Raw genomic sequence first — 27005 nt, forward strand, 5'->3', positions numbered from 1 at the left:
TCCAGCTGTTATCTATACACAGTGCAAAATCCTCTGAGATGTCCAAGCATGAGCTAGGTAGTTTGTTGCAGCATTTGCCCTCCAGTTACTCCTTCTCTTGCTAAAGTTCCTGTTATTGAGATATTTGGCTAGCAACTACAATCTTGCATCTGTGGCTGTAGTGTCCACTTAGCTTGGGGTGCATATGGTGTCTTAAAGTGGTTGTCCCACGAAAAATATTCTACAGTTTTCAAACCAGCACCTGGATGTAAATAATTTAGTAATTGCATGTAATTAAAATTTAAATGAGTTATTTAATAAAATGTATCTGTATAGTGCCACCTGCTTTTTCTTATTTCTTTGTCCAGCTCACTGAGAAGGCCGCACATGCTCAGTTGCATCCTTTAACTGCCTCCTGAGTTATGATACTCCCTATCATAACTCAGAGCTGCAACAGAATGGACACGCCCCCTTAGCTTCAGCAGAAAAAACACTCTCCTTGAGCTGTCAGCTTGCTATAAATCTAGCAGAGCAATGGATGAGGAGATCTCTGGATCCATGTGAGATAAAGGGCTGATAATAGCTTTGTTAGAAAGAGATTGTCATGTACTATATGATATCTGATTTTCATTTTTTTAGTTTAGTCATGGAATAACCCCTTTAACTAGTCTCCTCTTTGCAGCAGCAGTATGGAATGCTTTAGGCTGAGTTACCTTGCTGTCTCTCTCTCTTTCTCTCTCTCTCTCTCTACCAGTAACCATGCAAATCCTCTTCCTTTAGTTCTTGCTATCTTCCATCTCCTGGAGCTTCTAGAGGTCTCCAGGGTTTGGTGCTGAAGTCTGGCGGAGAGGAGCACATAGAGACTGCTCCTTACCTCTGACCTCTCTACAGCAAGACTCTATAATCTTCTGGAACCAAAAGTGGAGTCAGCCCTGACCCTAAGCTCCAGAAAGGGCTGAGCCATACCTTCCTCATGCTGAGTGTCCAGTATATTACATTAGCATTGCAAACATTACATAATAATTCAAACTTTGCAGATACCCCCCAGGTCTGGGATACTGCGAGAGCGAGACGGGCCTATAGACTTTCTATTGAGTCTGTCTTGCTTCCTGTCCTGTAGCGAGGAGAGAGAGCACTCTAAGCAAGTGATTCTCTCCTCTTGTTCTAGAGATTGATGGTGGTGTCAGAGCTCAGACCCTCATCGATCTAAACTTTTGATATGTCCCTATGACATATCAAACGTTTACTGAAATTACATTGCTACGTTAAAGATAAGCAGAATATAATGAATGGCCTGTTAGACCAATTTTGAAAGAGTAAAGGTCCTATTAGGCAGATAATCTCCCTGCTGATGACTTGTGTGAGAACATTCAGCGTTTGGACTAGCATGAGGAGGAAGTTCAGGCAGATCTGGGGGACTCAATGCAAAGTTGTGCTGGTGGTAGTAATGGCACTTGAAGCCATGTGGTGGCAGTGGCACCCGGGCAAATATAGAGCAGGGAATCAGGAGGGGGGCCATAGAGCCCACAATGACATATCACAATCTAATAAAAATGGTAGGGATTGTGAGAACAATGACAATGATTGTGACAGGATCTAGGAGCCAGATCGTGGTGCTGAGAAGGAAGAGGTGACATCAGAGTAAGAGGATGGCGGTGGCTGCAGTGTGGGCTATAAAGAGCAGAGGCAACGTACAACCAGAACCTCCCAAAAAATTCCAGGGCCAGATCTGTTTCTATTCTTTTCAGCTCGGGAACTTGTGATGCACATGATTCTGTGGGTGCCCTTATACTGGCCTCCTTTAAGGCAGCCAGGCCGCATCTATGTGCAGTACTGTGTCCTTCTCATTGTCATCATCAGTTACTGCTTCTCTCACTCAGACTACTCCTCATACTCCTACTCTGCTCCATCAACAGCCATCAATAACAGAAAGTGTGACCAGGAAAACACTCTACATGCCCAACAATCTACTGGTGCACAAGTTTAATGCCCACCTGGCCAAGCTGCAGTGGTGCAGTCACTGCCACACGATTTAATTGATTCTGTTGCCTTTAGGGAACTGATGGTGTGTGCATAGCCTCACTGGAAGATACCTAGCCACCATTATTTCTCTAAAAAAAAAGCTATCCATGCCTCATATGGTGGAGAACTTGGCCGCTCCTTGCAATTCTCGCTGTGCAGAAAGCTATGGCACTGAGGAAAACTTCGAACAGCTGTTATAGGCAGGGAAAATACATGTCTTTCATGGCCCACTGGGTCAATGTTTTTGTGGCAGCAATGAGGCCAGGCCCAACTGACACCTCCAAGTTTGTGTTGGTCTGGTTCCCATGTCGTCCTTCATGGACATCCTTCCATCCCCAACAGAAGCAGTGCATATCATTGATCCCACTCCCCCTCCTTGTTATCATGCTATGCTGTGTTAGAGCTGATCGCCTATGTGAGAGTAGCCACATAGCCAGTCACTTGCTAAAGTGCATCTAGCAGCAAACATACAATGGCAGGAACATTGTGGCCACACTGATTATTTCATCATGCACCAGACCACCTCATCAGGGAGCATGTGTTGTTTCGAGGCCATTCAGTTGCAGCTCATCACTGACACGTGTCAAGTACTCAGGCCCTTTGAACCTGATTAGTCAGTAGGCAGCTTGCCACAGCTTTCAGCAAGCAGATGCCTGTCGCCCGCATGTCTCACCAGGAGGCCCCTCTTCGCCACCTGCTTAGTCACCCGCTTCCCACCATCAACTCTACCACAAACAGCAGAAGCTGCTTCATCATTTGAGTATCATCAACATAATGGAGCAGTTTTTCCATGTGCTGCACCAAGCTGACGCAAATCAGCAAAGAGACGTACTGTCTGAACAAACAGGTTCAGTCCTACCTGGACTATGGCCTTTCTCCAGCACATACCCTGTTGCCTAAACGAATGGACTTCTGAGCCAGAGGATTGGAGCACTGATCATAACAGGCCCAGTTTGCTCTGTCTGTACTGTCCTGTCCAGCCACTAGTGTCTTTTCAGAGAGGGTTTTAAGCTTGGCAGGTGGCTTCGTCACACCCAGATGGACAAAGTTGTCCACTGCCAGTGTACACAAAACATCACTTTTGTCAAAATAAATCAGGCATACATGCGTAAAGTTTTTCATACACCTCTGACTGAGGCCGATGAATAGATCTGCCATTGCTGATGGTGCCCCATCAGGTCACAAACCATATGGCTGCTGCTGCCTCCCCCGCAGCTGCTACTCCTTGCTGCTACTTTGATTACCCCTACTGCTACTACCATTACCCCTACACAGCCACCACTACTGCTACCCCAATACAGCTGCACACACATCTACTTATTGCCTTGTGTGTTCCATGCTATGCAGCTACTACTGCCGCTACTACTGCTTCCATTATTACCCCTACACACCCCTACACACCTTCAATTTCAGAACAAGCCACTGTTTCCTCTGACAATTAACACTTATGTGTGTAAATACAGGCAGGCATTCTGTTCCCATAATACACAATTTTTGAACACCTGTCCAGAACAAGCCACTGTTTCTTTTGACATAAACATGTGTGTCTGTATAAACGGGCATAGATCTTACACCCTTAAGGTATAATTTTTGGACTCTTGGTCCAAGCCATTGTTTTTCCCCCCATAATCCTGAGTGTCTATAAACCCCATCTGCCCCCAATAAGGGACAAATTTTGGAAGGTTTCGAATATGAAAAAGAATGACAAATGTGACGATGCAGTCCATTTTTAAACAGGTTGTTTATTAACATTGTCAACCATGCATTTACCCATAACTATATACACTCACCTAAAGAATTATTAGGAACACCTGTTCTATTTCTCATTAATGCAATTATCTAGTCAACCAATCACATGGCAGTTGCTTCAATGCATTTAGGGGGTGGTCCTGGTCAAGACAATCTCCTGAACTCCAAACTGAATGTCAGAATGGGAAAGAAAGGTGATTTAAGCAATTTTGAGCGTGGCATGGTTGTTGGTGCCAGACGGGCCAGTCTGAGTATTTCACAATCTGCTCAGTTACTGGGATTTTCACGCACAACCATTTCTAGGGTTTACAAAAAATGGTGTGAAAAGGGAAAAACATCCAGTATGCGGCAGTCCTGTGGGCGAAAATGCCTTGTGGATGCTAGAGGTCAGAGGAGAATGGGCCGACTGATTCAAGCTGATAGAAGAGCAACGTTGACTGAAATAACCACTCGTTACAACCGAAGTATGCAGCAAAGCATTTGTGAAGCCACAACACGCACAACCTTGAGGCGGATGGGCTACAACAGCAGAAGACCCCACCGGGTACCACTCATCTCCACTACAAATAGGAAAAAGAGGCTACAATTTGCACGAGCTCACCAAAATTGGACTGTTGAAGACTGGAAAAATGTTGCCTGTTCTGATGAGTCTCGATTTCTGTTGAGACATTCAAATGGTAGAGTCCGAATTTGGCGTAAACAGAATGAGAACATGTATCCATCATCTGATGGCTACTTCCAGCAGGATAATGCACCATGTCACAAAGCTCGAATCATTTCAAATTGGTTTCTTGAACATGACAATGAGTTCACTGTACTAAAATGGCCCCCACAGTCACCAGATCTCAACCCATCTTTGGGATGTGGTGGAACGGGAGCTTCGTGCCCTGGATGTGCATCCCTCAAATCTCCATCAACTGCAAGATGCTATCCTATCAATATGGGCCAACATTTCTAAAGAATGCTATCAGCACCTTGTGGAATCAATGCCACGTAGAATTAAGGCAGTTCTGAAGGCAAAAGGGGGTCCAACACCGTATTAGTATGGTGTTCCTAATAATTCTTTAGGTGAGTGTATATAAGTGTCACTCTGACATTATTTGATATTGCTGTCATTGAATTAAAGAGCTTAAAAGTAGGGTCGGGGAAAAGAGAGAAAAAGCAAAAATTTAGAAAAAAAAGATTAAAAAGAGTCTTAGGGTGGGTTCACACTAGCGTTAGGGATTCCGTTATGGCTTTCTGTTATAACATGGTTATAACGGAAAATAACGGAATGCCCAGACAGAATGCAAAACAGAAGCCTTTAAAAGGCAAAGACTTCTATTAGGACGGAGAGCAAACTGAATGCTTTTTAAAGGCTTCTGTTTTGCATTCCGGCATAATACAAGTCTATGGGCAGAAGAACGGATCCGTCCTTCCGTCTTATGGATTCCGTTATTTTCCGTTATAACCATGTTATAACGGAAAGCCATAACGGAATCACTAACGCTAGTGTGAACCCACCCTTAGGAGACCTCAGAGTGTTATATACCAAATGTCTGGCTAATTGGAGCACATTTGATTCATGTAGAATCGATTTGGGCACAGATAGAATAAAAAAATATATATTTGAGAAATCAGATATGAAACAAATTTCTAGAAGGTCGCTCATTTCTAGATAATTTCTCAAATTTGAATGATATGATAATTGGTCTGTTTAATATGCCCTTCAATCCCTGGATCAAGATGCCATCAAAAAGTAATTTTAATTGCATAATAGTTTCATCTTTCAATTTATGGTAAAATGAGGGAGAAATTAATAAACAAAAAATGTTTAGATGTAACCATCCAATCTATTGAATAATCTTTTATAATAATGCCTGTATTTTTCATAGGGATTGATGATTTATATACCTTGTTATTTTAATACCAGAAGCATCATTTAGTTCAAAAAAGGTCAATCAGTATAAAAGTAGGAATTCTAATGCATTAAACCAGCAGGTTTGTCATCGTTTTTTTCATTATATTAGTGTCTTACCCAGCTGTCCATTTCTGGAATCATCACAGCCACAGTTATCAAAGTCGCCTAGGCTGCAGTTCCGTGTCAGTGTGTACATTACTCCTGCCGAGCTGATAGCATGCACAAAGGCAGTTTCTCGGTTTGCTGTAACACAAAAATAAAAAGCAAAATTGGAATTTTTATTTTATTATTCTCCTATTATCATACATATGTTTGAGGTCTATAATTCCATCAGAAAGAAAAAGAAAAGTTATGAGTGGGGGTTTATAATTCAATTTGCACCAGAATTCTGGAATAAAAGAAGTTTCAAGTTTTTGCTCACACTATTTTGGACAAAAATTTTAGATTTTTCTGTAATTACGTTGCTCTTGCCACTGTTGAACAGTGGGTAGGAAAGTGGGCATGTTAACTGCAACTTTCTTTAAAAGTGACAAAAAAAGTTGCAATCTCACTCCAGTTGGGAGGTGGCTTATCAGGCATCTGTGTAGACCAGCGGTCGGCAACCTTTGGCACTCCAGATGTGGTGAAACTACAACTCCCAGCATGCTCCATTCACTTCTATGGGAATTCTGAAAACAGCTAAGCAAGTGTGCATGCTCTGAGTCGTAGTTTCACCACAGCTGGAGTATCGAAGGCTGCTTATCCCCGGTGTAGATAAAGGAGTCACTTGTAAAAATGCACCAAATTAAACAAAGATTCAACATTTGAATATCATTGTAACGCAGACTCAAGAAAACGTGACTTTTCCCTCATGATAAATTCTGCCCCATAATTCTAAACAGGGGTTGTCCCAACATTAAATGTTATTTTATCATAATTTATCATGGATAGGTTTGTAATTTACTTACTTTCTGTTACAAAAATGCTTCAGTTGCAAAATAGGCCTTTTACAAAATAATCATGGTGCCTCCCTTGTATTCAATTTACATAGAAATGTGCACACTCTCCTACTAAGCTGAATGAGCATGGTCACACATGCTCAGTTTCATCTTTCAACTGCCACCAGTGGAATATTTTTTTAGAAGGGCTGAATAATGTTATTGACATGCAATAAAAAATGCCCTCTTTTCTGTTCCATTCTCCTTTATGGAGAGAACAGCGTGTGCAGTGTAAGGAGTCTCCCACAATAGTGGATGAAGAGTCCCAGATGCTCAACAATACAGCCCTGAGCTCTCTTCTCTCTGCTTAGCCTCTCCTGTGAAGAAGCTCCAAACTCTTCCTAATAATAATAATAGTAATCTTTATTTATATAGCGCCACCATATTCTGCAGTGCTTTACAATTCAGAGGGAACATGTACAAAACAAAAGACATCCATACAACTGAAACACTAGGAGTGGGCGCCCTGCTTGCAAGAGCTTACAATATACAGTATGAGTAAGTGGAGGTGAAACAAAAGGTTACTAGGGTAAGAGTCAGTTTAGGAAGCATGATAAGCCTGCATGAAAAAAAATTGTTTTTAAGGCACGTTTGAAGGTAGGAAAGTTGGAAATTGGCCTTGTATTCCGGGGCACAGCAGTCTAGAGAGTAGGTGCAGCTCGAGAAAAGTCTTGATGACGGGAGTAAGAGGTTCGAATTATGGATGATGTTAATCTTAGGTCACTAACAGAACGGAGAGCACGAGTAGGGTGGTAGATGGAGATGAGGGAGGAGATGTATGGAGGTGCAGCACTGTGGAGAGCTTTGTGGGTGAGGCTAAGAAGTTTGAACTGAATTCTGTGGTGGATGGGCAACCAGTGAAATGACTGGCACAGGTTGGAGGCATCAGTGTAGTGGGTGGACAGATAGATGAGCCTGAGTGTGACATTTAGGACAGACTAAAGGGGGGAGAGTTTAGTATTACAGTAGTCAAGACGAGAATGAATGAAAGGAACAACAAGAGTTTTGGCGGTTTCTACAGTAAGAAAAGGGCGGATTCTGGAGATGTTCTTCAGGTGACAAGAGTGTGAAAGTGATTGGATATGGGGAACAAAGGAAGTCATACAGTATAATCTGCCTCTGCAAGCTATGACCTGGAGAGTGCTGCTGTGGAATGAGCATGCACTACGGGGTGCTAGCCTAATGAATATCTAAAAGAGCAAATTAATCAAGTAATGGAGCAGTTCTAGATCTGGATGTGAGGAACATAGCTTGTTGGAAAGTGGTTGCCATGTACTACATAATGTCTGATTTGCTTTTTTTTTTTACATTAATCATAGGATAACACTCTTTAAGTGATGACATTTGTTTAAATAAATGTATACACTATAAAATAGATGTTATATTTTTATGTTATATATCAAGCTCTCTTTACATTACATTTGATGTCTATATGTTTGCATATTTAAAAAAAGAATGTCGAACATATTAGCAGTTTGTTTTGAACAGGTTTGTCTCTTGGTGTCTGTTTTATAAACAGTAACTGTTTTCATAAATGAATAGTAAAGTTGAATATAAGAAACTTATATGTAATATATCTTAGAGAAAAATGCTTGCTTCTATTATCAGGCTCCTCACCATCTCCCTTCTCCCTCCTCCTCTTCAGTAACTCTGAAGTTACTGCTCACAACCGTTGTCACTTAAGATGGGCTGCTAATGCTGGATTTACAGGGGCCAGCTGAGTGGCCGATTGTTGGGAAGGAAGCGAGCCTTCCTGACAGTCAGCTGCTCATTCAGTAAAGGTGACCGCTACATTTACATTGCAGCGATCTACTTTACTGTATGAGGACAATGGATCGCTATTGCGAACCCTTGTCCTAATACAGAATCATGGTTGCTGCCCAGAAGCCATGATCAGTGATGCCTGCATGAACGACAGGATCACCCGATGAACGAGCAAAACACTTGTTCATTGGGTGATTAGCGGCACATTTGCATGGCCAGATTGTTGGGAACACAGGAAAGGTTATTCCAGATAATCTGCCCGATTCCCAGGCCGGGAAAATGCACGTTTACTCACTGAAGGATCATATTACCTAGAAGTTTCTGAAGAGAGGAGGAGGAGAAGAGCAGGGAGGGGTTGGTGGAGATGGGCAGAGACTACAGAGAGAGAACAGAATCTCCTGTGTATCCATGTTTCCAACTAGTTCCCACCAGCTAATTCAGAAATAAATTAGAATTACAAACAGATTGCGGTGCGAAAAGCTTCTAAAACACCATATACATATGTTTGGCCAAAGAATGAAACAGGGCCCAATGTAAACTGTAAATGAAACATATAACTTTAAACTATACTTTTTATATTATACTTTTTCCTTTTACAGCATTACATTATTTTAGCCAATTTTATATAAAGTCAAACTTACTTCGGGAATTCTTAATACTGTAAACTCTACTGTATTATAGACTAAAAGTACCATATTTTTGCCCTATAAGACGCACCAGCCTATAAGACGCTCTTAGGTTTTAGAGGAGGACAGTAAGAAAAAAATATTTTTTATTACACCTCAGGTCAGACCACCAACCAGACCCCCAATGTTAATCAGACCTCAGCTGACAGCCTCAATCAGATCCCTAATGTTAATAAGGCCCCAATATGACCTCAGCTCAGACCCCTAATCAGATCTCAGCTCAGACCCCAATGTTAATGACCCCCAATCAGACCTCCGATAAGAGCCCCATGCCTCTCATCAGCCCCCATATGCCTCTCATTAGCCCCCATATGCCTCTCATCAGCCCCCATATGCCTCTCATCAGCCCTTATGCCTCTCATCAGCCCTGTTGTCTCTCATCAGCCCCTATATCAGCTCCATGACTCTCATCAGCCCAATGCCTATCAGCCCCATATCAGCCCTATGCCTCTTATCAGCCCCCATGCCTCTCATCACCTCCATATCAGCCCCCATGCCTCTCATCATCCCCCATATCAGCCCCTATGCCTCTCATCATCCCCCATATCAGCCCCTATGCCTCTCATCACCCCCATATCAGCCCCTTTGCCTCTCATCAGCCCCCATAATCAGCCCTTATGCCTCTCATCAGCCCCCATACTCAGCCCTTGTGCCTCTCATCAGCCCCATAATCATCCCTTATGCCTCTCATCAGCCCTCATAATCATCCCTTATGCCTCTCATCACCCCCATTGTCTCAGATCAGCCCCCATTGCCTCATGCCAGATTAAATAAATAAACAAACCACTTACCTCTCCTTCTCCGGATGCTGTCGCTCCTCACCGCCCGTGGTCTGTTTTCTTCCTGCCACTGGTGCTGTGAACCGGCGTGCACAGCGTGAGGTCACAGAGCACCCTCACGCTGTGCACAGCCACTGCACAGCCAACAGCCAACAGCCGAGGACCAGGAATCGGTGAGAATAAAGCCTTCACCGCTTCCCGGTCTGGCGGTACTAATGAGTGCTTCCATAATGGAATCGCTCATTAGTATTCCCCCCTTATAATACTGGGTCATTTTCCCCCCACTTTTGAGGGGGGAAAATGCGTCTTATGGGGTGAAAAATAGGGTACATGTGGATACGATGGTGAGTTGTAAAAGTTTTTTTTAGAGTAGTCCTAGTATAGCTTTTCAATATTGTGTTCTGAAATCCACAAGGATAACTATCATTATACTGACATATACAATACAAAATCGTTAAATATTTTTGTATGTCTCCAATTTGCTTTGGGTCTTGCTGTTGATCATTTTACTTATTTGTTACCGAACAGGACAACTTCCTTATGTTCCCCTATATATCATGGCTATACTGCCAAACTGAATATTTAATAAAGATTGTCTTCAATGCGGCTTGTTTCCATTTTGGTTCCTTGATACCATAGTCCTTTGGATGTCAGGTAGGCCACCATAAACATCTTTTATGCTGGAATTTCATATGAGTTTTAACTGAATAAAAAAAGTTGTAGACATGGGGACACATTTGGTAAGCATCAACTTCTTAATTTGCAACTGGTCAACACAACAGTCTATATGAATTGTTGCATAGTAGACTCCATATCTTTCCAACGTTCCTGGATTTGCTGTGGTTCTCTTTATTTTCTTTTGTTTGAGTAGGGTATTCTTGTTATTATGGAGGATTGTTCTGTTTTCCAGACTGTTTGTGATTATGATACAGTTCTGTTCAATGCACCATAGTTTTCCTACATACTGAATAAACGCCCCCCCAAAAAATAATAATCATAATAATAATGATCCAGAGATGTATTTATAATAGGTTTGAGTAAATGAAAAGAAGATGTAAAGGCATTAATTTTTTGACTGGTCTGTACATTAATATTATCTTTATCTTTATACAGTATAAGTATTGGTCTGTTGTGAACTTTTTTGTCTCTAAAAATAAGAACCAGTGAAAACGCCCAGAATCACCTGAGAAAATTACATCAGAAAGGATCTGCCAAAGCACCATGGAGAAATGACAAGTTGGAGAAATGGTCCTTTGAAAAATATGAAAACTCTAACCTGGGGAAATGAATCCTGCTGAAAGAGAGCCAGATGGTGGATAATTCGGTGGTAATGGAATCTGGAGACGTGATAAGAGAGTCCGGTTGTATTGAGATTCCAGTCTGGAAAAGAGGATCCTGTTGAAATGAAGGCTCCAGACTGGAGAAGAAGAACCAGTTTCATAGTGGCTGCTGCCTGTTGTAGAAGATCCAGTAGAATGAGGGTTCCAGTCTGGAAGAGAGGATACTTGGGAAATTGAGGGTTTCTTAACCCCAGTCATTTTATGTTGAACCTATTTTGAAATTTGCTATTGAAGACTTGGTTTATTTGAAAAGTACCAAAAAAAAAAAAATAATCCATTAAAATGGAAAAAAATTCATTTGTTTAGAAGATAGAAACTCTTAAGTGAGAATAGACTCAACCACCAGGAAGAAACCACTAAGATTGCCAAACTGCCCAGATACAATTGCTGAATCCAAGAAATTGCTCTTCAGGTTCAGTCAGTTTTAGTAATCAATGTATGACCTTCAAGCACCCTTTAAGATCACTTTCCAAGTTACTATGGTCAACTATAGCTCAAGAGCATACTTCATTAACTATATATGCCAGTCATGCTTCAACAAAATTTTCAAATTTAAAGGCAACACGTTTTGCCAAACAAAATCTGATATAGAAAAATATGTGTGGGAGAAAGGATTATTTTGAGGTGTTAGATATGTTAAGCTTTGAAGTTTCTTACCACTACGTAGTCCACTATGACTGGAAAGTTGCAATGTTCTCTCAGGACAGTTCCACCGATCCCAAGCAAACTGGTATTTACACTCTTCAATACCACTTTGTGCCCCAGCTGCCACACTGCTTGAGTAGATAAGGTAAGCCTGTAAGAAATATAAATTACATCATATTCCTTAACACATATAAGAGAGAATGCATCTTTGAAAAATAACTGCTTTTGCATAGCAAAAATTTTAATGTGCTGAGGGTTAACTTTTTTCATATCCTACCTAGTGACAGTTTTTTGATTTGTTGGGTGTGGGAAGTAAATATTTTTGTGGAAACTCATGCAAACGGGGGTGGGGACTGAATATTAATTGACTTTACTGTAGGCTGGAACAGAAAATAATCTCCTAAAGTGATAATATCACCTCTCTTAATGCTACAGTTATTTGCTATATGGTATTTTCCAGGGGTTCCTCAAGCCTGGTTGCCATACTGGCATCTATAATATATAACTCGATGAACAGCTGTGTTTTTTTTATTTTCCAAAAATATAAGATACATATGTTATCATCAATACAATATTTTTCTATACCCAAGCTAAACTACCCCAAGTGTGGATGAAGGGACCCCATGGGAGAAATCCCCCTACCTTAGAAAAAAAAAAAAAGACTGTACAGGTGGTGGGGGGAGCATATGGAGTGGGGTTGGCATGGAGAGAGAGGGAGAAAAGGCAGAAAAAGACAAAAAAAAACAAAAAAAAGGGAAACACTCAGGCCTCCTCTGCCTTAATCTATGTTGTTATCTTCCTAAGTCAATAGAGGAAGGTAATTAAGAGATATAAGGTGTCTGACATCAAGTGCTCTATCAGATAACCATACACAAGCTAGGCAAACAGAGAATTTCTCAATAATAAGGTCAAAGACCTGACACCAGTAACTATTAATGACAGCACATACCCATATAACGTGAAAAATTATGCCGTCTTAAAAGGACACCTTGGGCAATTTGAGTCCTGCCATTTTCCAATGTTTCTCAACATCATAGAGGAATAGTAAAGTCAGTGAACTATATTAACTGCACCATCCTATAATTTTCATTCCTAGAGACCCGTGAAATATCACGCAGGATATTGTCCCACAGCTTCCCGTCGAGACCCTCTATCTCCTTGGACTATTTATGAAAGCTTTGAAAATTAAATCTATTGGAATGATTAACAATAATAAACTTATAACATTTTGGCCTTTTATCTAGTTGTCATTGCATTCAGTTTCGTAATTAATTCAAATTCTTCAGGGCACAACCAATCTTTATCACTAATCGCTAAATATGCATGATATACTTGATTATAATAAAACTGGAAAGAGTTAGACAAGTTATATTTAAAACATCTTTGAACAGTTGTGAGATGTAAACAATATCATATCTCCTCCATCTATGACAGTGGTATACCTTAGGAAATTAGATAATTTCTCATCTATTAGGTATAATTAGGTGAGGGCCTGCAGGTGATCTGACCCTGTAAAAGATTTTAGGTGCGGGCCTGCAGGTGAGCTGACGCTGTAAAAGATTGTAGGTGAAGGCCTGCTGGTGAGCTGACCCTGTAAAAAATTATATGCGGGGGCCTGCTGATGAGCTGACCCTGTAAAAAATTATATGCGAGGGCCTGCTGGTGAGCTGACCTTGTAAAATATTTTAGGTGCGGGCCTGCTGGTGAGCCGACCCTGTAAAAGATTTTAGGTGCAGGCCTGCTGGTGAGCTGACCCTCTAAAAGGTTGTAGGTGAGGGCCTGCAGGTGAGCTGACCCTCTAAAAACATTATATGCGAGGGCCTTCAGGTGAGCTGACCTTGTAAAAGATTTGACGTGCGGACCTGCTGGTGAGCTGACCCTGTAAAAGATTTTTGGTGCGGGCCTGCTGGTGAGCTGACCCTGTAAAAGATTTTAGGTGCGGGCCTGCTGGTGAGCTGACCTTCTAAAAGGTTGTAGGTGAGGGCCTGCAGGTGAGCTGACCCCTAAAACATTATATGTGAGGGCCTTCAGGTGAGCTGACCCTGTAAAAGACTGTAGGTGAAGGCCTGCTCGTGAGCTGATGCAATAAAAACATTATATGCGAGGGCCTGCAGGTGAGCTGACCCTCTAAAAAATTATATGCGAGGGCCTGCTTGTGTGCTGACCCTGTAAAACTTTATATGCGAGGGCCCGCTGGTGAGCTGACCTTCAAAAAAATTATATGTGAGGGCCTGCTGGTGAGCTGACCCTGTAAAAGATTTTAGGTGCGGGCCTGCTGGTGAGCTGACCCTGTAAAGATTTTAGGTGCGGGCCTGCTGGTGAGCTGACCCTCTAAAAGGTTGTAGGTGAGGGCCTGCAGGTGAGCTACCCTCTAAAACATTATATGCGAGGGCCTTCAGGTGAGCTGACCCTGTAAAAGATTGTAGGTGAAGGCCTGCTGGTGAGCTGACCCTGTAAAAGATTTTAGGTGCGGGCCTGCTGGTGAGCTGACCCTCTAAAAAATTATATGCGAGGGCCTGCTGGTGAGCTGACCCTGTAAAACATTATATGCGAGGGCCTGCTAGTGAGCTGACCCTGTAAAACATTATATGCGACGAATAAGCATGTGTTGATATGATGGAAGAGGAGAAGGAGGATGAGAAAAGGAAGATTCAACCATATACCCTTGTTTGTGGTGAAAGAGGTGCATGGGAATACAGTGTATTCAGTACATTATAAACAACACATTTAAAGTGCCTTAATGTTCATCAGCTTTCCTCTGATGGAGTCGAGAAGTCATGGTCAATCCAGGCCTTGTTCATTTTTATAAGAGTCAACCTGTTAGCATTTTCAGTTGACAGGCGGATACGCTTATCTGTTATAATGCCACCAGCAGCACTAAATACCCGCTCAGACAAAATGCTGGCGGCAGGGCAGGCCAGCACCTCCAAGGCGTAGAGCGCCAGTTCGTGCCATGTGTCCAGTTTGGGCACCCAGTAGTTGTAAGGCACTGAAGAATCATTGAGGACACTGACACGGTCTGCTATGTACTCCTTCACCATCTTCCCAAATTTTTCCCTACTTGTGACACTAGGCCGCACATCAGGGTGAGGGTGCTGACGGGGTGTCATGAAACTGTCCCAGGCTTTGCAGAGTGTTGCCCTTCCTCTGTTGGAACTGCTGTGTGTTCCTCTTGTCTCCCCTCCTTGATTGCCCAAGGAACTACGGACTCTGCCGCCAGCTTTTTCAGATGGAAATTTTTGGAGCAATTTTTCAACAAGGATCTTCTGGTATTACACTGTTTTGCTCGTCCACTCCACCACAGGAATGAGAGATCAGAAGTTCTCTTTGTAGCGGGGGTCGAGAAGGGTGAACAACCAGTAATCCGTGTTGTCTAAAATGCGTATAACGCACGTGTCGCAGGAAAGTCAACCTAACATGAAGTCAGCCATGTGTGCCAGAGTACCAACAGGCAAGACTTCGCTGTCATCATCAGGAGGATCACTCTCAATCTCCTCATACTCTCCCTCCTCTTCTGCCCATCCACGCTGAATTAAACTTCCATGGGTACTACCCTCTGTAGCGGAGGCAACCGTCTCCTGCTCCTCCTCCCCTTTATCGTCCAATTCGCGCTGAGAAGATGAACTGAGGGTGGTCTGGCTATCACCCTGTGTAATGTCTTCCTCCATTTTTACCTCTTCCACATGCAAAGCGTCGGCCTTAATTGTGAGCAGCGAGCGTTTGAGTAGACACAGAAGTGGGATGGTTACGCTGATAATAGCATTATCGCCGCTCACCATCTGTGTTGATTCTTCAAAGTTTCTTAAAACCTCACAGAGGTCAGACATCCATGCCCACGCCTTGCCTGTGAATAGCGGAAGCTGACTGGAAAAGCGATGACCATGTTGCAGCTGGTGTTCCACTACTGCCCTCTGCTGCTCACAAAGCCTGGCCAACATGTGGAATGTGGAGTTCCAGCGCGTGCTCACGTCACAACAACAGCCGGTGAGCTGGCAATTTCAAGCACTGCTGCAGCGTTGACAGACCGGCTGAAGCTGTCGATGACTTGCGGAAATGTGCACACACGCGGCGCACCTTCACCAGTAGCTCAGGCAAATTGGGGTAGGTTTTGAGAAACCGCTGAACCACAAGGTTGAACACGTGGGCTAGGCATGGGATGTGTCTGAGCTTGCTGAGCTCCAAAGCAACCACCATGCCTGGTTCTAGGTTTAGTGGCGAGAGCCACAGCTCAGTCTGGTCTCTTACCCCCTGCCACAGCTCTTCGGCGGTGTGCTGTTTGTCCCCTAAGCATTGCCGCTTCTCCACTGCAGTGCTACACTGCTTCCAGCTACCGACTGATGACTGACTGGTGCTGCACACGGATAAATCGGAGGTGGAAGTGGGGAGGGAGGCGGAGGAGGAGAAGTGGGGTTTGGAGCCACTAACGTTGGTGCTGGCGGAAACCCTGATCGATGTAGGCCCGCAATCCTTGGCTTCGGTAGCACCTGTGCCATCCCAGGGTACGAACTCGCTCCCGGTCTCCACAACATTCGCCCAGTGTGCCGTCAGGAAAATTTTGTGTCCCTGGCCGTTGTTCATGTGTCCGTGGTTAAGTGGACCTTCCCAGTAACTGCATTGGTCAGGGCACGTCTGATGTTATGGAACACATGTTGGTGTAAGGCAGGCACGGCACACCTTGAAAAATAGTGGCGGCTGGGGACTGCGTAACGCGGGATGGCCGCCGACATCAGGATGCAGAAGGCCTCAGTGTCCACAAGGCTAAATGGCAACATTTCCTGGGCCAGTAATTTGGAAAGCTGCGTATTTAGTGCTATGGCATGTGGGTGGGTGGCTGGGTATTATTGCTTTCGTTCAAAGGCCTGGGGTAAGGACATTTAGATGCTGCGCTGGGACACGGAAGTGGATGTGGTCGCTGATACTGCTTGCAAAGGTCCAGGGCGGGAAGCATCCGGGCCTGCGCCTTCGACAGGGGATTGGCCAGCAAGTAGCATAGGAGAAGAGGAGGCAGTGGTGTGACTCGCAGACACAGATTGTGGACCCAGGTGTTGGTCCCACTTATTACGTTTCTTAGAAGCCATGTGGTGGATCTGTTGGTGGTGGTGAGGTTGCTAGTGTTCACGCCCCGGCTCAGTTTCGTATGGCACAGGTTGCAAACTACTATTGTTTTGTCGTCCGCACTTTCCTAAAAAAAGCGCCATAATGCGGAACATCTATCCCTTGGCAAGGGAGATTTCCTTGCCAGAGTCCTGACCTCAGTATCTGAGGAAAGGGATTTAGGAGTAATTATTTCAGAAGACTTAAAGGTGGGAAGACAATGTAATAGGGCAGCACGAAATGCCAGCAGAATGCTTGGATGTATAGGGAGAGGTATAAGCAGTAGAAAGAGTGAAGTGCTTATGCCGCTGTACAGAACACTGGTGAGACCTCACTTGGAGTATTGTGCGCAGTACTGGAGGCCATATCTCCAGAAGGATATAGATACTCTAGAGAGAGTTCAGAGAAGAGCTACTAAACTAGTACATGGATTGCAGGATAAAACTTACCAGGAAAGGTTAAAGGACCTTAACATGTATAGCTTGGAAGAAAGAAGAGACAGAGGGGATATGATAGAAACTTTTAAATACATAAAGGGAATCAACTCGGTAAAGGAGGAGAGCATATTTAAAAGAAGAAAAACTACCACAAGAGGACACAGTTTTAAATTAGAGGGGCAAAGGTTTAAAAGTAATATAAGGAAGTATTACTTTACTGAGAGAGTAGTGGATGCATGGAATAGCCTTCCTGCAGAAGTGGTAGCTGCAAATACAGTGAAGGGGTTTAAGCATGCATGGGATAGGCATAAGGCTATCCTTCATATAAGATAGGGCCAGGGGCTATCCATAGTATTCAGATATATTGGGCAGACTAGATGGGCCTAATGGTTCTTATCTGCCGACACATTCTATGTTTCTATGTTTCCGCAAGGGGGTGCTCTGTGGAACAGTTGCTGGCCTGTTTGGTGTGGCCCGTCTTCTCCCTTTTGGCACCCCGCTGCCTCTTCCAGCCTGTTGCGGTGCTGCAGATCCCCCCCCCCCCCTCTGTACTACTGTCCTTGCTCGGCTTTCGACCTTCCCAGGTTGGGTCAGTGACCTCATCGTCCACCACCTCCTCTTCCACTTCCTCACTCTAATCATCCTCCTGATTTGTTGACCTAACCAAAACCTCAGTGATAACTGTGTCTCATCCTCTTCATCAACCTCTTGAGACAGTAATTGCGGTTGGCTCATTGGCAACTGTGTCTCATCATCATCCACCTCATTAAACACTAATTGACGTTCCCCACCGTCATGTTCTTGTGACTGTGGATGCACAAGAGGTTGGGAATCAGGGCACAAGATCTCATGTCCCTCTTCAAGCGTGCTTGGCGAGAGGGCCAAATCAAGTAATGGCGATGAAAAGAGGTCCTTGGAATATCCTAGTGTGAGACCACTTGTTTGGCCAGACTGTACATGGTGGGAGGAAGGAGGAGCAGGGTGAGGATTGTGTTGACCAGACTCCTGGCTACTGAGACTGGACTTGGTGGAAGACAGGGTGGTGCTTAACTGACTGAAAGCATTATCTGCTGCAATCCAACCAACCACCTGGTCGCACTGTTCTAACTTCAAGAGTGGTGTCCTGCGCCGCCCTGCAAACTGGGACATGAAGCTAGGTATCGTGAATGATTGATTTTCTTGTGCTCTGGAAGCAGGCACAGTTTCTCCGCGCCCAGGGCCACGGCCTCTGTGTGCACCATCAGCATTACGGCTACTTCCCCGTCCCTTACTGCTCGCCTTCTTCATTTTTAATGTGATATATGCTTGAAAGTATGTCACACATACAGTAGCATAGGATTTGGAAGTGTATGTGCAAAAAAATGTACAAAGGTATTTGTGATTAGGAAACGTTGTACAGTACAGGTACCACAGATAATGTCACTGTTCGAAGTGTCTATGGAAAAAGGTACACTGGATGTCACTGATAATTTAGGGATGCGCACACTTTAAACAGGAGATGTTGCTCGGATAATTTAACTGTCCACAGCGGACACCATCTACGGAAAAAGTGCACTGGATGTCACTGATATTTTAGGGATGCGCACACTTTAAACAGGAGATGTGGCCCGGATAATTTAACTGTCCGCAGCAGACACTGTCTACAGAAGAAGTGCACTGGATGTCACTGATATTTTAGAGATGCGCACACTTTAAACAGGAGATGTGGCGCAGATAATTTAACTGTCCGCAGCGAACACCGTCTACGGAAAAAGTACACTGGATGTCACTGATATTTTAGGGATGTGCACACTTTAAACAGGAGATGTGGCGCGGATAAGTTAATACTCCCTACACAGTCTGTCCCTTCCTATGCACAGCTTTCCCTAATACTGGGCAATTTAGCGCAGGTTGCGCTACAAACATATATTGCTGCTGTCACACACAATAGTCATCACAAGGACTTTTGGGTCTCTGAAATGTTTTTGTGCAAAAAATATTAAATTACACTCCCTACACTCTCTGTCCCTTCCTATGCTCAGCTCACCCTGACTACGAATGAGCCGAACATGCGGCATCAGGTGATATATAGCACCCGATGACGTGTTGCGGCCAGCAAATAACTGTAATGCCAGTAACCAACATGGCTACTGGCATTACAGTGAGGGCAGTACTTACCTGCATGTTTATTGGCTGCGTAGCAGCCAAGAAACGTGCAGGGAAAAGACTCGTGCATGGCGCTTGAGCATATGCGGTACTCGGCCGAGCATGCTCGATCATTACTAACGGACACCCAATAGTGTATAAATGAGGTGTCATTCCATTTAACAAAAAATTGCAGCTGAGAGGCCACAAAATAGTATTTCATGTAGGGCTTGGGAATAGACAGCCCCCCTTAACTTTTGGTATATTAAGATAAGTTAATTTCAGTCTTACCCTATTCTGCCCAAATTAACTCATTTATTAAAGCCTCTATCTTACCTTGAATCCAAACTGGGCAGGCACTAAAGTAGTATAAACATTTAGGTAGGATCACCATATCAACTAGAGCTATTCTCTGAGCTTTGGCTATGGGGAGCTTGAGTCATAAATTCTTTTTTTCCTCCTACTTTTATAAATAAATGGCATTATGGGTAGCACAGTGGCTCACCAGTTAGCACTGGTGCCTTGCAACTCTGGGGTCCTAGGTTTGAATCCGACCAAGGACAACATCTGCATGTAGTTTATATGTTCTCCCCGTGTTTGTGCAGCTTTCCTCTGGGTACTCTGGTTTCCTCCCACACTCCGAAGACATACTGATAGGGAACTTATATTGTGAGCTACATTGGGGACAGTTGGATGCTAATGTCTGTAAAGCGCTGCAGAATATAGTAGCACTATATATGTGCATAAAAATAAATAAAATGTTAAGCGAAATAAAGTCAGAATGTTTTCTAGTGAAACGGATCCCCAGGTATTCCATTTCTGACTCCAGCCTTACTAATGATTCTCATAGTTAATGTCCAATGGAAGTGATCTAGTTTTACTCTAATTTATTCTAAGTCCTGAGAAGCACCCACATTTCTTTACTGTCTGTACCACTCTAGGGAGCGTCTCTTACGATTTATTTAGAAAAAAAAAAGAATATTGGGGTCTTTTTATCAAACTGGTGTAAAGTAGAACTGGCTTAGTTGCCCATAGCAACCAGATTCCTCCTTCCATTTTCCAAAAGAGCTGTCCAAAATGAAATGTGGAATCTGATTGGTTTCTATGGACAACTAAGCCAGTTCTACTTTACACCAGTTTTATAAATGAGCCCCATCGTCTGCATACAATGCAATTTTGTTATCAACACCTTGACACCCAGACCCTTCAATAGAAAAATTTGAATCGATCTTGATAGCCAGGGGTTCTATAAATAAGGCAAATAATAATGGAGAAAGTGGACAGCCCTTTCTGGTGCCACGTAATAAAACAAAGGAGTCCGACAGTTCATTATTAAACTGCAGCCTATCCTTGGGAGCTCTATATAAAAGATGAACATGACGCATGACCTCCCATAAGTATTTCCACTCTACTCTATTGAACGCTTTTGTGGCATCCAGAGAAAGAATGGCCTGTTGATGACCTTTCCCAAATTGCATATTTGCAAAGACCCAGGGGCGTAGCTATAGGCTCATGGGCCCTGGTGCAAGAGTTCAGTTTGGGCCCCCCCTTACCTCAATACTGTTTCCTAACACCACCAGACCCCTGCACGCCCACCATGCCCAATGGCAGAACTAAAATCTCACTTAGAAAATACATTTTAATCCAATAAGTGCATGCGCAACTGCTCTCCATTCATTTTCTATAGGGCCGGAGAAAATAGCCGAGCGCTGGCTCGTCTATTTCCGTCGAGCCCATAGAAGTGAATGGGAGCGGTGGCCGGTCATGCGCGGTACTCTCCCATTCACTTCTATGGGGAGCCGGTTTGGTGATGGCCGGACTAGAGTCCTCCAGCCACCACCTTGCGGGGCTCCGTTCTCGATATAGGTGGGGGTCCTAGTAGAACCCAGCCCCATCCCAGGCCAGCACAATCTGCGGAAACCAGTAGAAACTGGCCACTTTATACACAGACTACTAGCAACTAGGTCCTGGGCCCCTGGCCCTGCCCGCCTACCAGCCTGTAGCAGGAGTGGCTGGCCCTTCCACATCAGTCAGGCCTCTGCTGCGCTGGAGACCTTTAAGCTCATGCTGGCATCTGTGCTGCTATCTCCCAGTCAGTCCCCATTCCTACCCACCCGGCACCATCGCTCTGTAGAGCTCTTCTGGTCACGCCGCCTCACCTCACTCACTCCCTGCAGCAGGCACGCGCAGCTTCACCTCCACGTCCGGCTTACAACTCTACCACACACTAACAACGGGAGCGGGACCACTCCCTCTCCTTGCTGCGCTTGCACGCACACACCCTCTTCCTCCGTTCCCACCACTATGTAAACTTAGCCGGTATTGTATGTAAATTACTCTAGCGCTGCCTGCAGACAGCGCTGAAGCAGCGCTTTCATTGTTTACTGGGCACCCCTGACTTAGGGGCCCGGTCGCAGCTGCGACTGCTGTGACCCCTATAGCTACGCAACTGCAAAGACCCTTCTAAGGCTACTTTTACACTTGTGGCAGAGTGATCCGGCAAGCAGTTCCGTCGCCAGAACTGCCTGTCGGATTCGGCAAAACGTATGCCAACCGATGGGATTTGTAAGACTGATCAGGATCCTGATCAGTCTGAAAAATGCCTGATCAGTCAGAAAAATAGTATTTTGAATGCCGGATCCGGCACTAATACATTCCTATGGAAAAAAAATGCTGGATCCGGCATTTAGGCAAGTCTTCAGTTTTTTTGGCCGGAGATAAAACCGTGCTGCGGTATTATCTCTGTCCTGATCAGTCAAAAAGACTGAAGACATCCTGATTAATCCTGAACGGATTGCTCTCCATTCAGAATACATGGGGATAAAACTGATCAGTTCTTTTTCGGTATAAAGCCCCTAGGACGGAACTCTATGCCGGAAAAGAAAAACACAAGAGTGAAAGTACCTTGATACTCTCAGAAGCAGAGCGGCCTGGAATGAATCCTGTTTGATCCTTTCCTACCAATGAGGGAATATCATTAGCCAATACCTTATCCAATATTTTTGCATTCGTATTTAATAAGGATATTGGGTTAATACGATGCCATATCCGTCTCCGGTTTATCCTTCTTTAGAATTAGTATAACAATCGACTCTTCCATTGTGGCTGGAAGGTACCCAATAGTGTTGATCGAGCATGCTCGGCTGAACACCAGTTCGGCTCGAGCATCTCCATGTTCGGCACATGGCGATATTCAGCCAAATACTGCATGTGCTTGAGCGCAATGCTCGAGTTTCCTCCCCGTACTTTTGTTGCAGGTAAGTACTGCCCTTCACTGTAATGCCGTAGCCATGTTGGTTACTGGCATTACAGTGATTGGCTGGCCGGAGCGCGTCATCAGGTGCTATATAGCACCCGATGACACGTGTTCGGCTCAGTGTTAGTTAGGGAGAGCTGTGCTAAAAAAGGGAAAGATAGTGTAGGGATTGAAACTTTCTTTTTTTCATTAGAAAAACTTGTCAGAGACCCAAAAGTCCTTTTAAGGTCTATTGTTGTGTGTGGCAGCAACAATATATATTTTTAGCGTAACATGTGCTTAATTGCTAAAACTTTACAGACCTAAAAGTACTTTTAAGGACTATTGTTGTGTGTGGCAGCAGCAATATATATTTGTAGTGCAACCTGCACTAAATTGCTAAAACTTTACAGACCCAAAAGTCCTTTTTTAGTGCATCTTGCGCTAAATAGTGTGCAATAGTTAGGCCGCTGCAGACAGCGACATTATCTGCGCTACATCTCCTGTGTAACGTGTGCGCATCCCAAATATATCTGTGACATCCAGTGTACTTTTTTCGTAGACGGTGTCCGCTGTGGACAGTGACATTACCTGGGGTACATCTCCTATGTAATGTTTCCACATCCAAAATACATGTGACATTCCCTGTAATTTTATATTAGCCGCTGCTGATATCAGCGACATTATCTGCGGTATTTCTCCTGTGTAACCTTTCCACAATTAAAATACCTGTAACATTCCCTGTAATTTCATATTAGCCGCTGCTGACATCAGCAATAGTTAGGCCGCTGCAGACAGCAACCTTATCTGCGCTACATCTCCTGTGTAACGTGTGCGCATCCCAAAAATATCTGTAACATCCAGTGTACTTTTTCAGTAGACGGTGTCTGCTGCGGACAATGACATTACCTGGGGTATATCTCCTGTGTAACTTTTCCACATCCAAAATATCAGTGACATTCCCTGTAATTTTATATTAGCCGCTGGTGACATTATCTGCGCTACATCTCCTGTGTAACGTTTCCACATCCAAAATACCTGTGACATTCCCTGTAATTTTATATTAGCCACTGCTGACATCAGCGACATTATCTGGGGTACATCTCCTGTGTAACTTTTCCACATCCAAAATACCTGTGACTTTCCCTGTAATTTTATATTAGCCGCTGCTGACATCAGCGACATTATCTGCGGTATTTCTCCTGTGTAATGTTTCCATGTCCAAAATACCTGTGACATTCCCTGTAATTTTATATTAGCCACTGCTGACATCAGTGACATTATCTGGGGGACATCTCCTGTGTAACTTTTCCACATCCAAAATACCTGTGACTTTCCCTGTAATTTTATATACATCAGCAATAGTTAGGCCGCTGTAGACAGCGACATTATCTGCGCTACATCTCCTGTGTAACGTGTGCACATCCCAAAAATATCAGTAAAATCCAGTGTAATTTTTCCGTAGACGGTGTCCGCTGATGACAGTGACATTACCTGGGGTACATCAACTGTGTAACGTTTCCACATCCAAAATATCAGTGACATTCCCTGTAATTTTATATTAGCCGCTGCTGACATCAGCGACATTATCTGCGGTATTTCTCCTGTGTAACTTTTCCACATCCAAAATACCTGTGACATTCCCTGTAATTTTATATTAGCCGCTGCTGACATCAGCAATAGTTAGGCTGCTGCAGACAGCGACATTATCTGCGCTACATCTCCTGTGTAACGTGTGCACATCCAAAAAATATCTGTGACATCCAGTGTAATTTTTCCGTAGACGGTGTCTGCTGCGGACAATGACATTACCTGGGGTATATCTCCTGTGTAACGTTTCCACATCCAAAATATCAGTGACATTCCCTGTAATTTTATATTAGCCGCTGGTGACATCAGCGACATTATCTGCGGTATTTCTCCTGTGTAATGTTTCCACGTCCAAAATACCTGTGACAATCCCTGTAATTTTATATTAGCCACTGCTGACATCAGTGACATTATCTGGGGTACATCTCCTGTGTAACTTTTCCACATCCAAAATACCTGTAACTTTCCCTGTAATTTTATGTACATCAGCAATAGTTAGGCCGCTGCACACAGCGACATTATCTGCGCTACATCTCCTGTGTAACGTGTGCACAACTAAAAAATATCTGCGACATCCAGTGTACTTTTTCCGTAGACGGTGTCCGCTGCGGACAGTGACATTACCTGGTATACATCTCCTGTGTAACGTTTCCACATCCAAAATATCAGTGACATTCCCTGTAATTTTATATTAGCCGCTGCTGACATCAGCAATAGTTAGGCAGCTGCAGATAGCGACATTATCTGCGCTAAATATCCTGTGTAACATGTGCACAACTAAAAAATATCTGTGACATCCAGTGTACTTTTTCCGTAGACGGTGTCTGCTGCGGACAGCGACATTATCTGCGGTATTTCTCCTGTGTGACGTTTCCACATCCCAAATACCTTGTTTCATTTTTTTTGCGCTTACAAATCCTACGCTACTGTACGTGTGACATACTTTCAAACACATATAAAATTTTATATGAAGAAGAGGAGCAGTAAGGGATAGAGGTGGCCTTGCGGTTCGCCCGACGGTCGTTTTGCGACGAACTTTGCTTGTTCGCGATTCACCGAACATGCAAACACATGGCGATATTTGCACGTGCCATATTTTTTTGCATAGTGCCGAACTTTGACCCATGACACATCCATCAGGTGGCACAGGACAGCCAATTAAGACATTTCAGCACATGAACACACCCCCAACCCTATAACAGAACTTGAACTGGCAGCCATTTTACATTATGTGTTTTGCCAGTGTAGGGAGAGGTTGCATTTTGGAGCAGGGACAGTTAGGGACACCAAACGCTAGCTAATAGGGCCACAAAAGTCCTTTTAAGGACTGATATAGGTGTGCTATCGATAGGTGTGATATAGAGGGGTGTGATATACTTATAATATACTTTCTAACATATAAATTATATTATAGTGCATTTGTATTGTACAACAGTTGTGTGCGGTTCTGCTGCGATACCGCAGCTGATAGAGGGACAAATGCTATTGGAGTAACTAATTGCAATGGGTGTGATATACTGATTGAGGGGTGCCATATACCTTTTTCTACAAAATACTGATTGAGGGGTGCTATTGCTATATACCTTCTTCCACCAAATACTGATTAAGGGCTGCGATACACCTGCTTCCACAAAATACTGATTGAGGGGACATCTGCCGGGACGGTTCGCGAACGCGATCAAATGTTCGCGAACCGCAAGTTCTAGTTACTAGAAGTGCACAAATAGTCCCACAACATGGACAGTGACATACCAGATGTATTATTCGAATTTGCGATCTCCATGAATTTTTTTTATGCGAAATATCGGCAATATAATTTTCACGTACGTGCATGCGCAAATGCACTATACAGTACCCAAATGCACTATAAAGAAAGTATATAGGTATATAACACCCCGCTTCAATCAGTTTTTTTGGGGGACGACTGGTATATCACACCAGTAGAAATTATTTGTTCCAATAACGCTTGTCCCTCTATATACCTGCAGTATCGCAGCAGAACCGCACACAACTGCCGCACAATACAAATGCACTATAATATACTTTCTAACATAAAAAGTATATTATAACATTGTACAAGGAAGGCAATCCATTAGAATATACATAAAGATAAAACGTAACCTTTAATAATTTTACTATGAGGGTCCATTCTCACGTCCATAAGTGTTTTGCGGATCTGCAAAACACGGACACTGGCAATGTGCAATCCGCAATTTGTGAACCGCACATCGCCGGCACTATAATAGAAAATGCCTAATCTTGTCTGCAATTGCGGACAAGATTAGGACATGTTCTATTTTTTTGCGGAAACGGAAGCACAGATGCGGAAGTGTGGATCCGCAAATGCGGATGCGGACAGCACATTCCGGACCCATTGAAAATGAATGGGTCTGCACCCGTTCCGCAAAATTGCGGAACGGATGCGGACCCATTTTGCGGACGTATGAATGGAAAAGATATCTCTCAAAATGAAAATAAATAAAATTATTAAAGTTAAGCAAAAAGTATAGATGTGGTAGGCAATAAATCAGGTGCTCGGCGGCACCAAATCAGAAACCATATGTCCTACCACAATCCGGGGGGTTCCAGTGCACATCGATGAATCCCGGAGGGAAAGCAAAAAAACATCCATCACTGGGCTAGATGATGATGTGGTATTGAAGGACAGTGTGGGCAAAGAACTG

The 27005-nt window shown here is 43.7% G+C and overlaps 1 protein-coding gene across 1 annotated transcript in view; it reads right to left on the reverse strand.

The window, feature by feature from the left end:
• Positions 1–27005, reverse strand: part of WNT8B (Wnt family member 8B) — a 115295-nt gene that overhangs the window by 6483 nt on the left and 81807 nt on the right. The window contains exons 4-6 of the mRNA XM_040438420.1: positions 11854–11992; positions 11133–11345; positions 5768–5893 (exon numbers count right to left, since the gene is read on the reverse strand). Of these exons, the coding sequence (XP_040294354.1) occupies positions 5768–5893; positions 11133–11345; positions 11854–11992 (478 nt within the window). The remainder of the gene's footprint in view (positions 1–5767; positions 5894–11132; positions 11346–11853; positions 11993–27005) is intronic.

Source organism: Bufo bufo, chromosome 6 (assembly GCF_905171765.1).
Source record: "Bufo bufo chromosome 6, aBufBuf1.1, whole genome shotgun sequence".
Taxonomy (NCBI): Eukaryota; Metazoa; Chordata; class Amphibia; order Anura; family Bufonidae; genus Bufo; species Bufo bufo.